Raw genomic sequence first — 15146 nt, forward strand, 5'->3', positions numbered from 1 at the left:
TATTCTCAGCCGTCTCAGGAATGACTTTCCTCGGTACAAGTTGTACACAAAGTCAGATGGGGGCCAGGAAGCAGGCTTAGCCACTGCACGAAATTATTTCTGACTTAAGTATTTTTAAGTTTTCTCTTGTAAAAAAAAAAAAAGGTGGATTTTTTTGCCTTTTCGATAGAACTCTAGTATTTAGTAGCCGTAGTAGTAAGGGTATTTATTGAGTGTTTTACTAAGCAAAGCATTGTGGTTATTTTTTGCAGGTAATTTCAATCTACCAAACTTCTCTTAGATAGAAAATGGCTCTGATTGAGTCAGTAGGGAGAACATCTTTCCTCTTCCAGCCTTGAAGTCCACATTTACCTTCGATCCTCAGCATCCTGTTTACTGCTCAGAAAATTAAGCACCCTTTTAAAATTAGTGTACTTTCTGGGAATCGAACTGAAAATGAAACATGTTTATGTACAAAAGAGGTGCCTTGCTTAAATCCATCTGAACATCTGGCTGTTTGAAACTTGAAAATCTTCAATATCTGTTGCATGATTTACTGATGATTTATTATTTCTGAAGAGTCTCACATATGGTCAAATGATGCACGTTTTCACTAGGTGTTAAGGAATTATAAATGGTATTTCCCACAGTGCATTTCCTGCTTGGATTCCAGATGACATCAGATGAAACAGTTTTGCCAACTCATTCGGTGCCAGTTAAGCCGTGACAGTGATCTCATGATTTTTCTGTAACATAATGTTCTTGGGTAACATGATCCCCACTTTACAGAAGAACTGATTGTAATTTATGAGTCTGTTTCATGTTTCATCTGGGTTTTCAGAGATATGATTTATCTGGGCTTTCAAAAATGCTTTCGGAAAGGATTGTGGAATTCTTATAATTCCACTGAGCCGTTTCCAAGTCAAATACTAAAGATTTAGAGATTTCCATTTCCATGTCCGTTTTACATTTTTTGATATACTTTTCCTTTTGAAGATTGCATTCTGGACTCTTGCATTTCTCCTGTCCCATCCTTCTATTTACAAGAACATCATGGAAGATCTAACTTCAGTATTTGGCAAAGCAGGTATGAGACTGGAAATAGATTCATAAGTGAAGACACGTTTTACAAAACGCTCTTTTAATAAGTGTACCTATCACCTTTGAGTAATGCAGTATATCAATAATTGCTAATGCTTTTTTCTAAGAATTTTCTACAAAACAAACAAGCCTTGTCAGCTGTTGTGGTATGAAATTACAGCGTTTTCCTTCTTCACATTTCGGATTCAACCAACCTGTAATTTCATACCACCGAAGGCTCTGCATGTTCTCTGCACGGAGCGGCATTCAGTAAATACTGTTAATGAACATATGAACAAAAGAATGAATGAATCAGAGAAATGAATCAATGAATGAATGAGTGAAACAGTACAGTCTCCAAATCTCCGCTTTAGCTATGAATTGTAGACTGACGAATCTATCGGGAGGCCTTCATTTGCACTTTTCAAAACCATTTATTATTCTTTTTTTCTTCCATTCTGGGGAAGGGAAGAACTGGAGAGAAAAAGTGTAGCATTCGTAACGTAAATTGCTTAATGTCTTTGGAATGCAAAACACTATGATCAGAAAGCACAACGGAGGCAAAGGACACATTCCCTGCCCTCAAGGAGTTGAGAGGAGCATACGGTCTTGATATTTTACTCACTGAGACAAATTGGCAATATCCAGTGTGGGTAATTGTGGTCAGTTGAATGACAATCTTTCTTACCGTGCAAGAGAAAGAATGTAAAGTATTAGATTTCTACTCCCTCTGTCATTTTATCACTTTTCTTATATGTCTACAGGTAAAAGGAAGATTCAAGTCTCTGAAGACGATCTGAAGAAGCTTCCACTAATTAAATGGTGTGTTTTGGAAGCCATCCGATTAAGAGCTCCTGGTGTCATTACCCGGAAGGTGGTTAAGCCAGTGAAAATTCTGGTAAGCGATTGAAAGAAAGATATTTGGTGTTCCATTTTTCATCCTTATAAAGACAATCTCTTTGGTCTGATTTTAAGCATGCTAATCTTTTCTGGACCCAATTTGCAAGAAAGAGTACTTCCTTTAGATTTTCCCTTTCTCTATGGTGAAGACGTTCATGTTTTTCCACTGGTGGCAGAGTACCAGTAATACTCTGAATTCCCTACACACTCGTGCCTGGCCCTTCATCAGTCAATCGACCATATTAATTGAGCACCCACTAAGCCCTTAGGAGGATAGAAGACTCAATCCACCCAAAAGACATTTATTTTGACCAGCAGCGACCCTGCATATTCACACATACATTTACATGTGTGTATATGTGTGTGTTTACGGGTAGCTTTAGTGAGATTTTACCTATATATGAATATGTCCAAAAAGATCATTTCTTCTCCCTGTGCACAATTAAAGACAGTAGGGCACCTTTCCTAACTCCTTGCCATATTACGGGGAGCAGTGTATTCTGAGAGTTTGGTTAGATAAGCAGAAGAGAGGCAGCGTGGCCTCGTAGATGGGGTACGGGCCTGATAAGTCGGAAGGACCAGTGTTCAAGTCCAGACTCTGCTACTTGTCTGCTGGGTGACCTTTGGCAATTCACTTCACTTCTCTGGGCCTCAGTTACAGCATCTGTATAATGGGGATTAAGACAGTGAGCCCCACGTGGGACAGGGACTGTGTCCAGAATGGTTAGCTTTTATCTACCTCAGCACTTAGTACAGTGCCTGGCACATAGTAAGTACTTCACAAATACCATATAAAAAAAAATATATATATATATATATATGAGACCTTTTTAACAGCAGCCATTGCTTATTTTATGAATCAATGTAGAATCAAGTATTTACTTTCACCAGTCAAGGATTAGGGCCTTCGCCTTTGCTTCTGGCTAAAAAAATATCAGTAAAGTGAGCATTTAGATAATAATGTTGGTTTTTAAACCACTTAAGTTTTAAATGCTGCCATGTTGGGGGTCATTTAAGAAATTCAGTGTAGTTTAAGCTCCTTGTGGGCGGGGATTGTTTCTGTTTTATTCTGTCAAGCGCTTAGTACAGTGCTCTGCGTACAGTAAGCGCTGAGTAAATACCATGGATTGGCACGTAAGCTCGAGAGGCTGAGCAAAACAGAAAATGTTACAAAGAAGGGACTCATTAATGAAAAGAATTTGTACTTAAATAACCCTAAAGGCTGACAGCAGTTTTAAGCCAACATCATCCTAAATGCCATTTGAGGTTAGAAATTATGGAGGCAAAGTGACACCTCTGCTACCTGGTAAGAGCTCTATTTTAGTTTGCAAGCAGCTCTTTGGGTGCAGTTTCCTAGATTAATAACTAGAAATCCGAGGCTCATTTTGTTCAAAATGCTGTTTGTTGTGCTTTTGGTGAAATTTTTGTTTACTGCTAATTTTTCTGTAATTTTTTTTTTCTTTAATGAGATTACGTTCAAGAGTGGGTTTTTTCCATGCTGCGGGACCAACCCATCAGTATCTCGGCAAATAGCCAAGTGAATGCTTTCATTTGTAAATAGCTCTGAATTTTTGCCTTGTGAAACGCAGCTGTAGAAAACTCACATGAAACTTCTGCCAATTTTTTTTTTTTTTGCAGTGAAGAAACAGTTATCTATTTTAATTGAGAGAATTAAGAAATTGCTTTCTGGGGGACTTTTTCATTTTTAATTCCATGTAATTTAAATGTCATATCTCAAGTGATAAAAATGAAATGCTTTACCCAAAATTTGTGTTCGTAATGCTAAAAAGGTCTGATGTTTATCATCATGTTCTGCTTCTGATCACAAAATGTGATCATTAATGTGATTACATCACCATCTTGTATTTGTTAAGCACTTACTATGTGCCAGGTACTGTTCTAAGCACTAGAGAATATACAAGGTAAGCCCCTGCGTCAAGCGTCGGGGTAGATACAAGTGAATTGGGTTGGACAGAGTCCCTGTCCCCATGGGGCTCACAGTCTAAGTAGGAGAGAGAACGGAGGCACAGAAAAGTTAAGTGGCTTGCCCAGGGTCACCCAGCAAGCTACTGGCAAAGCCCAGGATCAGAACACACGTCCTCTGACTCCCAGACCCGAGCTCTTTCCACTAGACCATTCAGAGTCTCAACTTGCCATATAATGGTTTTAACTTTCTGTGACCTAACGTTTGTTAAATGTATTCTGGGTGAGGCCTAATTAAATGGACCCAGTGTAATAATTTGATTTAAAACACAGTTAAGGTTTTTTTAAATGGTATTTGTTAATCAATCAGTGGTATTTACTGAGTGTTTACTGTGTGCAGAGCACCGTACTTGTTGCTTGAGAGAGTATAATACAATAGAGTTGGTAGACACATTCCCTGCCCACGACAAGTTCACAGCCTAGAGGAGCACTTACTATGTGCCAAGCACTGTTTTAAGCATTGGGAAGGAGTGTGGCCTCTGAGAAGCAGTGTGACCTAGGGAAGTAAGCAAAGACCTTGGAGTTGCGGGACTTGGGTTCTAATCCCAGCCCCACCACTTGTCTGCTGTTTGACCTTGGACAAGCCACTTTGCTTCTCTGTGTCCCAGTTACTTCATCTGTAAAATGGGGAGACTGTGAGCCCCATATGGGACATGGACTGTGTTCACCCTGATTAGTTTGTATGTGCCACACCTCTTAGTTGGGTGCCTGGCACGTAGTAAGCCCTTAACCAATTCCAGTGAAAAAAAAATACGTGATAACTGAGTTGGGCCCAGTCCCTGAGGACTCAAATCCTTGATCCCCGTTATATAGGTGAGGTAGCTGAGGTACAGAGAGGTTGCCCAAGGTCACACAGCAGACAAGTGGTGGAGCCGGGATTAGAACCCAGGTCATCTGGGTCCCAGGCCCGTGCTCTTTCCACTAGGCAATGCTGCTTCTCTCAGGTTATAAACTGCGAAAAGATTATGTCTATGTTTTGTGAAGTTGCAGAATGTGATGTGATGTCTTTATCCAAGTGATGTCAGGTTTTCTGTGACTGAAATCACTCTATAAAACTGAAGAGTATTTCATAATTAAATCTAAACCCTGCAAGACAGTGTGAACATATTTGTTTTGTGCTAAGTGGTTAGGTGATATATTGATTGTTTGATGGTCTGAGGCATCGTGAAAGAAAAATAAATCATCTTGCAAAATTGCCAGCACTTTCACATTGACAATTCAATTTATGCAGAATGAAGATAAAGACAGACATGTAATAAATGTTTTGATTCCAGTATTTCATCTGTGCCAAGATTTGCCAGGGCTCAAAAAGCCCTGGCACAATCTAAGCTCAGAGCTGGCATCCCTAGTATTGGCAGCCAATCCCTCTGAGTTCCAGTTTAATAGGTAATAATAATAATTATGGTACTTGTTAAGCGCCTACTACGTGCCAAGCACTGTTCTAATCGCTGAGGTAGTTACAAGGTAATCAGGTTGGACACAGTCACTGTCCCACATGGGCTCACATTCTTAATCCCCATTATTTACAGATGAGGTAACTGAGGGACAGAGAAGTTAAGTGACTTGCCCAAGGTCACATAGCAGACAAGTGGTGAAACCGGGATTAGAACCCATGACCTTCTGACTTCCAGACATGTGGTGTATCCACTACACCATGCTGCTTCTCGTTTATAGTTTATAGGGTCCCACTCCAGCCAGAAAGAAATCACTTCTTTTTGGATTGAAATTCACTAGAGCTCTGAACTTTCCAGAGAAATAATAATAACAATAATAGTAGTAACTGTGGTATTTTTAAAGTGCTTATTATATTCCAGGCACTGTTCTAAGCTCTGGAGTGGATACAAGCAAATTGGGTTGGGCACAGTCCCTGTCCCACATGGGGCTCACAGTCTTAATCCCCATTTTGCAGATGAGGTAACTGAGGCCCAGAGAATTGAAGTGAGTTGTCCAAGGTCACACAGCAAGCAATTGGCAGAGCAGGGATTAGAACCCAGGTCCCCCGACTCCCATGACCGTGGTCTTTCCACTAGGCCATACTGCTGCTTCTAAATATGAAAAAGGAAAGGAAGGGAGGAAAACATTCTTCTTGCGGCCCATTGTAATATGATAGGCCAGGACACCTTTTTACTTACCCTATTATTATCTTTATATGGACATAATTCTTATAAAAATGTATCATTTGTGTGACGCTTCATTTCTAATTTCATATTTCTTTCCTTCAAAATGTTTTTCCCTTCTAGAATTACACCGTTCCTTCAGGCGACATTTTGATGCTGTCTCCATTTTGGCTACATCGAAATCCAAAGTACTTTCCCGAACCTGAAGTGTTCAAACCTGTAAGTTACTCCTTCTCAATGGATCCTCTCTTTTGTCTTGGGTTCACAAATAGGTGCCGTACATGGGTTGGACAGAATTCAATCATCAGCGTACTTCGAAAGATCATGCAGAAGGGTATACAAGGTTACTCATCTTATGAGGGAAATTTGCTAGTTGGTTGTATGATGGAGACTCACAGCATCATGCACAACATATACATGCATAAATTAGGAGGTAAATAAAGTTTTCTCCATGGTCAGGAGTGCATGTGAAAGCAAATATGCCTTGCCTTGAAACAGGATTTAGTCCAGGTTTTTCAGTCATTCTGCATTTTGTACTTACATGCCAGTAGAGTTCCACAAGATAATTGGGGTTTTTTTGTTACTTTACCAAGAAAAGAAACTGATTCACACAAAAATGTCAAAATAATATTAAAGGTAAAAACCAAATCACCAAAGTGAATACAAAACTCTACGCTGAAGTCCTTAAAATCAAACTATTAATCAATGGATCAGTTGTTCTTACTGAGCAACAACTACGTGCAGAACATTGTACTAAGTGCTTGGGAGAGTACAGTAAAATTAGCTGACATAATCCCTGTCCTCAAGCAGCTGGCTTTTGTTCTTTTTATTATTAGTAGTAATGATAATAATTGTGGTATTTGTTAAATGCTTACTGTGTGCCAGGCACTACACTAATTGCTGGGGTGGATTCAAGCAAATCAGGTTGGACACAGATCCTGTGCCACATGAGGCTCACTGTCTCAATCCCCATTTTACAGATGAGGTCACTGAGAGCCAGGGAAGGTCTCTCAGCACAAGGTCACACAGCAGACAAGTGGCGAATCGGGATTAGAACCCACCACCTTCTTACTCCCAGGCCTGATTCCCTGTGTGTCAAGCACTCTTCTAAACATTAGGGCAGTTACAAGTTAATCTGTTGATCTAGCTGAGAAAGGCAGACACTAAAATCATTTACTGATAGGTGGAAGAAGGGAAAAGTGAGTCTGTACTTGAGTTGGTGCTCGAGAAGTAGGCTATGGAAGTTAGCATAACTGGGAAGTTGTAAATACAGAAGTGAGGTGGCGTAGAAACGCTCAAATGGCAGTGATGGAGAGATACGTCTTGGGAAGATTAGTAAATTGTTGGAAAAGCTTCTTGGAGGAGGTGTGATTTTGGGAAGAGTTTTGAAGATGGGAGAGCAGAGGTCTGTCAGATTTGAAGAGGTAGGGAGTTCTAGGTAGAGGGATGGGTGTGAGCAAGAGATTGGCGGTAGGAAAGAGAATAACGAGCCAGGATGAGTAAATTAACTTGAGAGGTACGAACTGCAGAGGCTACACTGTGAGAGTGGATTATGGGCGGGGAATGTGTCTACCAACTCCATTATATTGTACTCTCCCAAGTCCTTAGTACAGTGCTCTGCAAGCAGTAATCACTCAATAGATTCATTCATTCTTTCCTTCAGTAGTATTTATTGAGCGCTTACTATGTGCAGAGCACTGTACTAAGCACTTGGAATGTACAATTCGGCAACAGATAGAGACAATCCCTGCCCATCGACGGGCTTACAGTCTAATCGGGGGGACGGACGGACAAAAACAATAGCAATAAATAGAATCAAGGGGATGGACATCTCATTAACAAAATAAATAGGGTAATAAATATATATACAAATGAGTGGACGAGCACAGTGCTGAGGGGAGGGGAAGGAGGGGGGGAGGAGCAGAGGGAAAGGGGGGGAAAAGGGGACTTAGCTGAGGGGAGGTGAAGGGGGGCAGAGAGGGAGCAGAGAGAAAAGGGGAAGCTCGGTCTGGGGAGGCCTCTTGGAGGAAGTGAGCTTTCAGTAGATCTCACTGTTTGATATAAAAAGGAAGAAAGCCAAATGAGTGTGTTAAAACCAATGGTCAGGAGTTCTGCTCGATGCAAGGAGGAATGTGGAACCATTAGGGGTTTTTTGAGAAGTGAGGAGATGTGTGCACAGTGACATTTTAGAAGAACTATTCAAACATCAGTGGGCAGGTTGACTTGGAGACAGCAGACCATAGGTAGGGAGGCCAGCAAGGAGGCTGACTCAGCAGTGATATGATAAATACCTGAACCCATATGTGATTGTTTGGATAGAGTGGAAGAGGCGGGATCTGAAAATGTGGAGGAAAACTGGAAGGATTTGATGACAGATCGAAGGTGGGGATTGAAAGAGAGAGAGGAGCAAGGATAATGCCAGTATGCTGAGCTTCAGAGTTGGGGAAGATGGTGGTGTTGTCTACTGTGACGGGAGAGGTAGGTGGAAGAGAGGACTTGGGAGGGAAGATGAGGAGTTCGGTTTGGGGTTTATCGAGGATGAGGTGCCACCTGACCATTAGATGGCTAATGGGGCTAGTAGGGAGTGCAGTGGTGAACAAGGTGGCTTCCCTGGCAACCGCACACATGGTTTTGGTGTGTCATAAATGAGTTTTGAATTTGAGAATCTCTGCATTTTGCAACGTGTCATAGCTCTACCCACCTAGTTGCTTGTTGTGTAGAGCATCCCAGCAGTAGATGATCAGCGATTAATAATAATAATCAAAGGGTTTATGACACTGCACAATCCCAAGCCATGAGCCTTCCAGCATAATAAAAATGGGATTTATCAGCTCATGCTGTGCTAAGTGCTAGAGTAAGGAAGGAAAGGCAGTGTTGCCTAGGAGAAAGTGCACAGGCCTGGGAGATCCTACCCCACCTCTGTCATCTGCCTGCTGTGTGACCTCGGGCAGGTCACAAGACAGTTCTGTGCCTCAGTTTCCCCATTTGTAAAATGGTGATTCAATACCTCTTCTCCTCTTGCTAAGACTGAGCGCCCCATGTGGGAATGGGGACTGTATCCACCCTGTTACGCTGTATCTACCCCAGTGCTCAGTACAGTGTTTGGATCATACATAGTAAGTGCTTAACAAATGCCACTCTTTTAAGATAATGGAATCGGACACATTCCCTATCCCACACGGATCTCACAGTCTAAGCACGGGTTCTCGGCCCAGGAGGAACTGAAAGACTCAGATCGTTCTATCGTCACATCGCTTCTCTCTTCGACACCTAGTAATCGCCGCTGCATTCCCGACGACCTTTAGGGAGGCTTGAAGATCGTCTTGGAGCCTTCACACTGCTATGGTTAATCCAGAAAGTCGTGACATTTTTAATTCCTGTGTACCACATAAATTCTTCTTTTAAACAATCTTATTATAAATCCGCAATCCAGAAAAAGACTTGCCTATGATATGAAAAACAGGTTGGAAAAATTTACCCACAGTCCTGTGGCTCCATATACTGGGATTAGCTGTACAAGGTCATTTTTAGCCCAAAGACTTGAAGTTAAGCTTATTTATATAAGGCTGATTTGGAAAGGGAAAAAAAAATGTTTTCTTCCCACAGGAACGTTGGAAAAAGGCAAATTTAGAGAAGAATGCTTTCTTGGATTGCTTCGTGGCATTTGGAGGAGGGAAGTGCCAGTGCCCAGGGAGGTCAGTGAAACAGCTGGATTGTATTTCTTCAGAAATTGTGTAGATAACAGTTCCGTGGAAAGGCCTCTGACTCTTACTTTCCATAGATCTCGATGCATTTTGATGATTTACGGTAATGACTAAAGTAGATCCGGTGAAGAACTTCGTGCACAGAAAAAAGTAGATTAACCTTCACCTACAAGATAAAAAGCACAGCACTAAGCTTAAACGCTGGTCTTCCGAACAAAGGGAATGAGGGCTAACTAGCTCTTCTTGGAAGTCTGTTATAAATGTTTCAGACTCGGAATAGCCTCTCTTTCCACAGCAGGACACCTCAGAGGTTGCCCAAGGCCATGAAACAACACCTATATGGAGAAGAGTAGCATTTTCAGAGTTTTAAATTAACATTCTCTCTGATGGTTATGCAGTGAAATCAATCTGAATAACATTGATCAATTAAATGATTGACTGAGAGCCTGTCAGAGTTAATGCCTTCCTAGCAAAATACAAGTTTCACCTAAAATTTGATTCATTTAGATAAACGGTCCAAAAAATATTTCTTTCCTAAGGTAATAATAATAATAATAACGGTATTCATTAAGCGCTACATCCCAGGTACTGTACTAGGGACCGTACAGTACAGTACTGCGCTTGGGGAAGCAGCGTGGCTCAGCGGAAAGAGCCTGGGCTTTGGAGTCAGAGGTCATGGGTTCGACTCCTGGCTCTGCCATTTGTCAGCTATGTGACTGTGGGCAAGTCACTTCACTTCTCTGTGCCTCAGTTACCTCATCTGTAAAATGGGGATTAACTGTGAGCCTCACGTGGGACAACCTGATGCCCCTGTATCTACCCCAGCACGTAGAACAGTTCTCCGCACATAGTAAGCGCTTAACAAATACCAACATTATTATTATTGTTATTGTGCAACATGGGGCTCATAGTCTTAATCCCCATTTTACAGCTGAGGTAACTGAGGCACAGAGAAGTAAAATGACTACCCCAAGGTCACATTGGAGACAAGTGTCAGAGGCAGAATTAGAACCCATGACTTTCTGATTTCCAGGCCCATGCTCTATCCATTACACCATGCCACTTCCTCAAGGGTAGGCAGAGAAAAGGGAAAATATTTGGGAAAGAGACAGCTTTGTTTGAATTATATCTACATAGTTGTCCTTCATATTGGAAAAAGATTTAACTGGCAGAAAAATTCACCCATAAGCACGTGGTGGACGGAAAGGCCAATATGGGGCCCAAAGTCCTGGCCACATTGTGCACACGATAAGGCTGCATCTTGTTGTCTTGTGACCATTCGTTAGCCGTCAAAATCCACAAACCCTTTATCTCAACCGCTAGTCAGTCAGTCAGTCAGCCATATTTATTGAGAGTTTACTATGTGCAGAGCACTGTACTAAGCACTTGGGAGAGCAACAATATAACAATATAACAGACACATTCCCTGCCCTCGATGAGCTTTAGAGTCTAAAAACCAGGTCTATTAAAGACCGTTTATTTTAATCAGAAACCAGCTCTGCCTCATAGACCAAACACTAGGATAGCCACTGGCTCTTGCCGTGACATAGCCAAGGTCAGAATTCGGGCCTTAAAATAGACTGCTCATTCAGTCATTCATTCATTCAATTGTATTTATTGAGCGCCTACTGTGTGCAGACCACTGTACTAAGCTCTTGGAAAGTACAATTCGACATCAGATAGAGACAATCCCTACCCAACAATGGGCTCACAGTCTAGAAGTGGGGAGACGGACAAGAAAGCAAAACAAGTAGACAGACATCAATAGCCTCAAAATAGATAAATAGAATTATAGATATGTTCACATCATTAATAAAATAAATAGAATAATAAATATGTACAAATATACACAAGTGCCGTGTGGCGAGGAAGGCCTCGGTCTGTTGAAACCTGATTTTCCCAACACAGAGACTTTGTAAGAACTGCTCACGTATGGTTAAACTGACATTTTTTTCTTTGCTGTTTAAATAAATCCTCGAGCTGGCAATGTGTCAGAATTGAAGCACTGCTCTTTCTCTTGCTAGCCAAGCTCTGAGTTTGGTCTCTCGAAAGGGTGGGACTCCTCTCCTTGCTCTGTTGAAGGAGCGGCAGTAAGTGTACTCAGAAAGTGGCCCTCCCAGATGTGGCAGAGGAATCTGGGGAAAAAAAAAAGACCTGAGACAAGAAGGGAGATTATTGGAAGTGGGTGGGTCCTTCCCTAGAAAATGCTATTAGGAAAGAACGGATCTTGTACTTAAAACTTCTGGAAATAGGGGACATAAATAAATAAGGATGCTATGTTCACTAAAGATTTAAACAGAGAAAATCCTGTGAGAAAGGGTGAGGCTTAGCATTTTGAAAGTGAAGAGGAAGGGAGAAAGCAGGACTTTATCGGAGCAACATTTTAATTAGCTATAAAACCGGAATGCTGTAGTTAGGAGAGAAAAAGACATACAGATAGATGATGACTGGGAGACGTGAACACAAAAATGGATGGACAGAATGATGTAAAGACTGAGGCAGAGAAAAACAGGAGCCGAAAGAAATGCAATAGAATATCAGAATCGGAGAAAGTGTTTCTTATGCCAAATGGGAAACCAAGAGGGCAATGGGAAAGGTATGTGGGGTGAAGTGGAAGAGATTTTAAATCCATTCATTTATGGAAAAGGGTATTCAACTAACTTGTCCCTGTGGGATAGGGATGACGTCCAACCTCCTTATCTTGTTTCTACTCTAATGCTTAGTGTAGTGCATACCACATCTGTCAATCAACACTGAGCCTTTACAGTGTGCAGAGCACATTTCTAAGCACTTGGGAAAGTACAATTGAGTTGGTAGTCACGATCCCTGACCACTCGGAGAAGAGAAGCAGTATGGCCTAATGGATAGAGCACGGGCCTGGTAGTCAGAAGAACCTGGGTTCTAAATCCCGGCTCCACCATTTGTCTGCTGTGTGACGTTGAGCAAGTCACTTCAGTTCTCTGGGCCTCAGTTACCTCATCTGCAAAATGGGGATTAAGACAGTGAGCCCCATGTGGGACAGGGACTGTGTCCCACCTGATTAGCTTACTAATCAGTGCTTTCTGATTACATAGTAAGTGCTTAAATATCACAATTATTATTATTGTTAGTCTACATGAAAGTAAGCATTTAACATATTATTATTATAAGTTTTAAATTATGGACCACTAATGCATTATTAGAACATATTTAATCTGGAAGCAAGTTCTTTTTGTTTGTTTTTTGATGAGGGAGCAATGGCTAAAAGCCAAACAAATTTTTCTGGAAAGGATTTCAAAGTGGAGTATCCTACGATAAAGGTTAAAAAGCTCTAGATGGTGAAGTAGAAAGGGATATCAGGCGAGTCATAGCTGCCGTTTCTTCGGAGCTTTGGGGGTTATCCTGGGGAAGGAGATATTTCAGTGCCTTGAACATTACTTGCTTCACGAAACCTCAAACTGGTGATCTTGAAAATCAAGGTCTTCATGGCACAAACCCACAAATCCAGCAGGATTCTCTCTCTCTCTCTCTATATATATATATATTTATCTCCAGACAATGAGGAAGGGAATTAGGGTTACATTTCAGACTCTCCATCGCACGGAGAAGCAGCGTGGCTCAGTGGAAAGAGCACGGACTTTGGAGTCAGGGCTCATGAGTTCGAATCCCAGCTCTGCCATTTGTCGGCTGTGTGACTGTGGGCAAGTCACTTAACTTCTCTGTGCCTCAGTTCCCTCATCTGTAAAATGGGGATTAAGACCGTGAGCCCCACGTGGGACAACCTGATTCCCCTATGTCTACCCCAGCGCTTAGAACAGTGCTCGGCACATAGTAAGCGCTTAACAAATACCAACATTATTATTATTACAAATAGGATTGCACAATCAGCAAAAATGAAGGAACGCTAGATAAATAGCTTGGTATAGTGTATCACTTTGACCCCCCTTGTTTCACACCCTACATCTGTTTATTTGCCGTCATTTGTTGGTTTACCCAAAGGGTTTTTATCCATACTTAAAATTATTGTTTAATGTTTTAAGACCATGTATGGAAACCCAAAGACTTGAACTGAAAGCAAACCAGAATTCAGAAACTGCAGTCCATTAAATGTTGTCTAAGAAATTCTAGGCATAAGGAAACGTGTTTTTGAAACTTCCTGTCCCAAAAAAGAATTCACAAGAATTAAATTTATATGCTACATTTTATACATGTACATATTACACATGTATATATTACATTTGTAAATACTATATTTATATATTGAATCTTCCATCTATTTTTGCAAATCTAAGCATGTATGCATTCAGTCACCCTAAAACCCATAAGAATTTCTATCAGCATAATGTCCATGATTCAGGTTTATTTAATCAGCGAAGGGCCTTTTTCCTTATTTCCCATGTGGAGGACTTCAGAACATAAGTTTTGTTAGCCTTTTTTTTTTTTTGAAACACCATTTTATCTGTGGCAAGAAATTAGCTGAAAGACTTTAATGTCTGATGGAAATATGAAAACCCAGGTTACCAAAACCTTCTATAGAATGAAAGAATGCATCCTCTCATCCTCCACAGACAGGCAGAATTAGTTGCAGAATTTTCCCACATTTTCCCTCAGCTTTATTTATAGCCGTGGCATGTAATTTTAATAAGGATAGTCAATAAATCTGGGCACAATGAGTAAACTTCATTATTTAAATGTTCTGGCATTGGAACTTGCCCCATGAAGTACAAGGACTGTGTCCAACTTAATTGACTTGTACATAACCCAGAGCTCAGAATAATTTTTGACAGAGAGTAAATGCTCAACAAATACCATAATACAAAAAACAAAATCCAGAAAAGTATCAAGAAAAGATTTCCTTCTGAATAGTTCATTTATCACATAACTTCATCTGGCATCGTTATTTCTATTTAAAGCATTGCTTTTTTAAAAAAATGGTATTTGTTAAGTACATATTATGTGCCAGGCACTGTTCTAAGCTCTGGGGTAGATACAAAGTAATCAGGTTGGACACAGTCCATGTCCCAATGGGACTTTCAGTCTTAATCTCTATTTTACAAGCCCAGAGAAGAGAAGCGACTTGCGCAAGGTCATACAACAGGCAAGTGGTAGAGCTGCGATTAGAACCCAGATCTTTCTGACTGCCATGCCCGTGCTCTATCCACTAGGCAACATTGCTTTTCCGTTTTGTTGCCAACCAAATACGTATCTGTCAGTATTTTCTCTCAGGTACAAGTAATATTAGCTTAAGTTATGCCATCGGAGATTCCACCCAGTCTATGATTCTGCTTTATTGAGTGGCCTCAGGGGATTATTTGAAAGCACAGTGGGATGGCTTTCCTTCCTGATATGCTCCTTCTTAGTTAGGACTGTACCTTCTATCTGTTACAGCTTTCAGCGGCGTGTC

The 15146-nt window shown here is 41.0% G+C and overlaps 1 protein-coding gene across 7 annotated transcripts in view; it reads left to right on the top strand.

Annotated features, from left to right (window-relative positions):
* Positions 1–15146, top strand: part of LOC100080779 (24-hydroxycholesterol 7-alpha-hydroxylase) — a 44612-nt gene that overhangs the window by 24083 nt on the left and 5383 nt on the right. For all 7 annotated transcript variants that reach the window (XM_007666973.3, XM_029071695.2, XM_029071696.1 and 4 more), the window contains 4 exons: positions 976–1066; positions 1824–1957; positions 6183–6278; positions 9666–9754. In XM_007666973.3, the coding sequence (XP_007665163.1) occupies positions 976–1066; positions 1824–1957; positions 6183–6278; positions 9666–9754 (410 nt within the window). The remainder of the gene's footprint in view (positions 1–975; positions 1067–1823; positions 1958–6182; positions 6279–9665; positions 9755–15146) is intronic.

This window comes from Ornithorhynchus anatinus, chromosome 9 (assembly GCF_004115215.2).
Source record: "Ornithorhynchus anatinus isolate Pmale09 chromosome 9, mOrnAna1.pri.v4, whole genome shotgun sequence".
Taxonomy (NCBI): domain Eukaryota; kingdom Metazoa; phylum Chordata; class Mammalia; order Monotremata; family Ornithorhynchidae; genus Ornithorhynchus; species Ornithorhynchus anatinus.